Source organism: Phaeoacremonium minimum (assembly GCF_000392275.1).
Source record: "Phaeoacremonium minimum UCRPA7 unplaced genomic scaffold PA7_03_scaffold_221, whole genome shotgun sequence".
Lineage (NCBI taxonomy): Eukaryota > Fungi > Ascomycota > Sordariomycetes > Togniniales > Togniniaceae > Phaeoacremonium > Phaeoacremonium minimum.
This window is the reverse complement of record NW_006921126.1, coordinates 52192-56831: the sequence shown is the minus strand read 5'-3', so window position 1 is coordinate 56831 and position 4640 is coordinate 52192. Positions and strand designations below refer to the sequence as shown.

General features: G+C 49.2%; 1 protein-coding gene across 1 annotated transcript; it reads right to left on the bottom strand.

The window, feature by feature from the left end:
- Positions 1 to 311: 311 nt before the first annotated feature.
- Positions 312 to 957, bottom strand: UCRPA7_2934 (hypothetical protein; the record flags this gene model as incomplete). The annotated part of the gene is made up of 2 exons (XM_007915514.1): positions 312 to 388; positions 453 to 957. The coding sequence occupies 2 exons, from the start codon at positions 955 to 957 to the stop codon at positions 312 to 314; spliced, it is 582 nt and encodes a 193-aa protein (XP_007913705.1).
- Positions 958 to 4640: the final 3683 nt, after the last annotated feature.

The window sequence follows — 4640 nt, the reverse complement described above, 5'->3', positions numbered from 1 at the left end:
ACCCTTCGAGCATATTTTTGCAACCCCGTCCATGGTTGCCTTGTTGTGTGTAGACTCAGCCTTGAAATAGTCGAGATTCCTGGCTTGGACCTCCATAGATACTTCCAAAGCATCCTTCTGCTTCTGAATATCTGCAAGCTCTTCTGTCTTCCGCTGAATGACCTCCACATGCTGAGATGTCTCCATTTGGACTATTGCTGCACTAGCCATCAGTGCCGACTTTTCCTCCTCTAATTGTCTAAGTTGCTCGCGTATGCTCAAGTCAGAGTTATCCCTTTGGTCCTCTAGCTCTTTGGTGAGATGTTGGATCTTTACATCCATGCTTTGCTTTTCGACTTTCCATGAGCTTTGAGCTTTCTGAAGCTGTTGGAATTGGCCATCCTGTATGCTAAAGGTTTCTCTCAGTTGTGTTGCTTCTCTTTCCATGTGGGCAATTCGATCTTGAAGCTGACGTTCAGTATCAAGATGAAGGGTTCGCTCCGCCGTCCACGCTGCCTTCTCGGTTCTTAGCTGTTCAACTTGACTGTGCTGGTCCTTGAGTTGTTTGTCCATCTCGCGTTCCCGCTGCTCTATATTGGCTGTATAAGCCTTAGCGTGCTCGTTCTGGGCGACGATCTTTGCAAAATCGCTTCTGAGGTCTGCAAGATCTGACTCTAGGGATTCGTTTTCCCGCTTTTCCTTCGTCGAGATCTCGGCTAGGTTTACGATATCTCCCTTCAGCTGTGCAGCCTCATTAGCCAGGGCATCGTTTTCTCTTTTGAGGTTCGTAATCTCGTTATCCTTTTCCGCAGACACCTCATCTATTTCTTCGCGGAGCCTCTTTTCAGTCTCCTCGAGAGTTTTCTCCGCGACGCGGTACTTCTCTAAGAGCTCGGACATCTCGCCATCAAGCTCTGCAATTCTTGATTGGAAGACCTCTGACTCTTTTTTCCTTTCTCCTAGTTGTGATTCATGCATAGAACAGCGGGTTTTAAGGTCTTGATTGGTCGCTGTAAGATCCTCAAGTGCCTTCTTCTTGTTAGTACGCAGCCAACTAGGCGAATCTATCGCTTACTTACCGAACCGTATGACGTTATCTCCTCGCCGAGATACTGAAAAGTGCTCGATAAATTGAGATTCACACGCGTTTGAATCTCATGGACCATGTTGTAGAGTGTATCCATTTGGCAGAGTTGATCCATCTTGTTTTCTTGATGCGGCGGGCCGTTGGAATTTTCAACCACTTTAGAGATGCTCTCGCGGAACCAGTTCACTTCATCCATGGATAGTGGATCGAGGATTCGAGTGATTTCAAAGAGCTGAAACTCCCTCTTAACGAAAGCAACGAGTTGACCTCGAAACCCCTTCACTTGCTCTTCCAACGACTCAAGTTGCGATTTGGTGAAGAGCAAATCTTTATCAAGCTTGCGTCTCTCGTTCATCTCTCTTTTCAGACGTGTAATGACATTCGATTCATCGGGGGTCTTTTTGTTTGATTTATCCCGTTCTTGCTCTTGGATCTCTATTGGCCGTAGAGAAGCACTCGGTGTTTTGCTAGGCTCGGATGCTTGAGAGGAAGGAGAGCTTCCACGGTGGTTTACTGGAGAGGCTCCTGGGATGTCATATGTATTTGTCGTAGAAAGGAGCTTTACAAGAGGCACCTTCTCCGTTGAACTCGAATTCTGGAGTTTGGTAGAACCAAAGGCAGCCGGTCTCGATCCAGGAGAGACTGGTGATACGAGGAACTGCTCAATGGCCCTGCGCTTCGCGTGTGGCTCCATTGTATTTGGGAATGGAGACTCAAGTGCTCTCTTTCTCTGACGGCAACCGTCATCATCAGACCCGTATACCTTGCCTTCAATGTTGCCGACCGGAATTTTGATTGTAGACGCTCGGTCAGCAATCTTGATGCGACGGGGTCTTATTGTCCGTGAGGAGGTTGAATTGGCTGGGACAGCTTGATATTCTGCGACTGCGCTTTCATTTCGACTCACGTAAGGGTGGCGTGCACCAGGCAGCCTCTTTAGTCGTTTGAAGGTATTGAGATTTGCTTGGCTGGTTCGATCTTGCCTTGGTGCAGGAGCATCTGATTCTCCATCGCTGTCAGAGATTTCAATTGGCTTCTGGCGCGAGTCGCCCTGGGCCTCTGTCTCTTTGGGCCGCGGGAAAGAGTTGGTGCCGACTTGATCAGGCTGCAGTACAGATTAGTGTCAGCTTCTTATACACAGGCGAAGAACAAGAACGGTGGTATCCAGCCAGCGATTCAAAGAACATCGAGGCATGGGGTTTCAATACGGCATACAAGGGGATGGGGGTACTGACCGAGAATTCTGCTTTCATGCTGGCCAGTGAAAGTTCACTTTCAGAGTCACTCATGTCGGTGTCGGAAGAGGCAACAACGATACAGTCGCGCACTGCTCCTGAAGCCATGCCTCTAGATGTGGTGACGGTATTGTAGCCCTTGAATCGATCCTGGGACGACTTGTGATGGTAAAGTTGAGGACAAATTCGAGCTATGTGCCATTGGAGGAGCAGCTATAGTGGCCGACGGACGCGGGACGAGAGCGGGATGGGCATACAAGAAGGGAGAAGCAAGAGTTAACTGAAGAAGTTCCAGTGCAAGATGAAGACAACGACGAGATGCTAATTAGCTGCCTTGGATGACCATGGTACGAAACCACATCCAAGCAAATTGTGAGCCGCGCGCAGAGGTGATAGGATGCGTATAACCGTTATGACAGTGCTCGGGAACGATAGTCGGAAAGGACGGGTCGACGAAGACGAGGGAAGACACCACAAGAAGCAGGAGCTACCCAGAATAACACGGAGACATGGGAGGGTATCGGGGAAGAGAGGAAGGCACCACCGATACACCTTCTCTCGGGCAACGTAGATGGCTAACGTCAGTCAGTCGGTGAGTCAACCACCTGGGCAGTGCCCATTTTCCCCGATTGACTGATCGTTTGGTAAAAACAGAACAAGCTGTTTCCTAACGAATCTACTCAACAACATGACATGCCTGTCACCCACCTAATAAGGTAGGTACGTGCTTTCCTACTTTGGGGAACGTCTTTCTGCAAGATCCGATGGGTGGGTGGGGCTGGGGCTGGGGGCTAGACTCAATGGGCCCGTGTTCGTTCGCCTGGAAATCCATGGGGATGCACCTGAGGTATTCTCCTCCACTTACATGGACAGACGATACGGCAAATTGGCTTGTTCTGTGTTGCTCGCTCTTCGTTGGGCACATTACATTAGAACCAGAAGGAACAACATCGAAGCAGAAAAAGAACATTGAAACTTTCGCTTCGGCTCGCATGGTTTCCCGGCACAGGTAAACAAAGGAATATAGAATTGCGGGCGTCGTGCGGGTTCCAGCATACGCCACTTTAACTCCCAGGAGCAACTGAAACGTCCATCGTACCTAGGTGGCCTTCTTGCAGCCAACCAATCCAGCCAACGGACCGATGAACGATGATCACCTGGGCAGCCACCCTCCAGGTTGACGGCGGTCCAGTGCAGCCCAGCCCCTCATACTGTCGGTACGCGGGGTCGTTTCTCCGCCGGCCAAGAACGTTAGCATTGTGGGCGGGATGCATTTCCCCAAAGTGGCACACAATCAGGGCAGATAGCTGCAGAATGCATCCATTCAGCTTGCAACCAGAAACGCTAGTTTTCCTTTTTCAAGGCTCTTAAGCAGTGACTGGCCTGGCAAGCCTCTGACTTGTCTCAAGTGCGGTCCGTCCCTCTCGGCCCGGTCGCCTCAGAAATGCATCCGACTGGCCGGATTCTTGCATGATTCAATCGCTCAACGCCATCGGAGTTTCGTGATAAGCAGGCAGGAGACGACCCATGCGCATCGAATGTTTGCTATGTTATGTGACCAATTGCAAGCCTCACCTTGATAAGAGTAAGCAAGTTCCAACAATCAAATGACAAGGTCATGTCCGCAATGCCACGATGAATATAGGCTGGCGCGATGTATCGTATATGCACGAAAGTCACGCCGTATGAGGGTCAATAACACCTGCCATGAGGGATGCAGATAAGATCAAAGGCCAAACCATAGAAGAAAAGCAAAGAGGAAGTTACCAAATGCTTGGGCCTTTAGGGGTCACATGCTTTCAAGTGACGAAGTGAGTGATATTTCATTTCTTTTGTTGACAAGGACTGGCATTTCCTGTTGTGGTTTTTAGACCTGTTCGATATGAAAAAGTAAATATGACAGCCTTGACCGCTTAATTATCGATATCCGAGGAGATGCATTATTGAGAGAGAGGCGTTGATCCTACTGGCGTTTCTGCAATCTACCCGATAGAGAAAGTTGGATTTAATCATGTTCCTCTACGGATTGTCTTCTTGAAGTTTGAGACCCTCTATTCTCGTAGTTACACCCCTTCCCATGCCTTGATCCCACCTCAACATCGTGCAGTCGCCACTTTATACAATGTTTTGCATCCTATCTCCTGGCAAACATTAGGAATGCCGCATAGAAAGTTTACAGTCGTAGTTGCAACCGTGGGTGGACAGGCGCATGGATTGACAAGTGTTGATGTCTCCGTACACTGCGGCACAAAGCAGGATTTACACGCCGTTCCTGTAGATGTAACTGTGGGACACGAAATGGGATATGGGACAGATTGAGTTATTGATGTCGTCGTTGT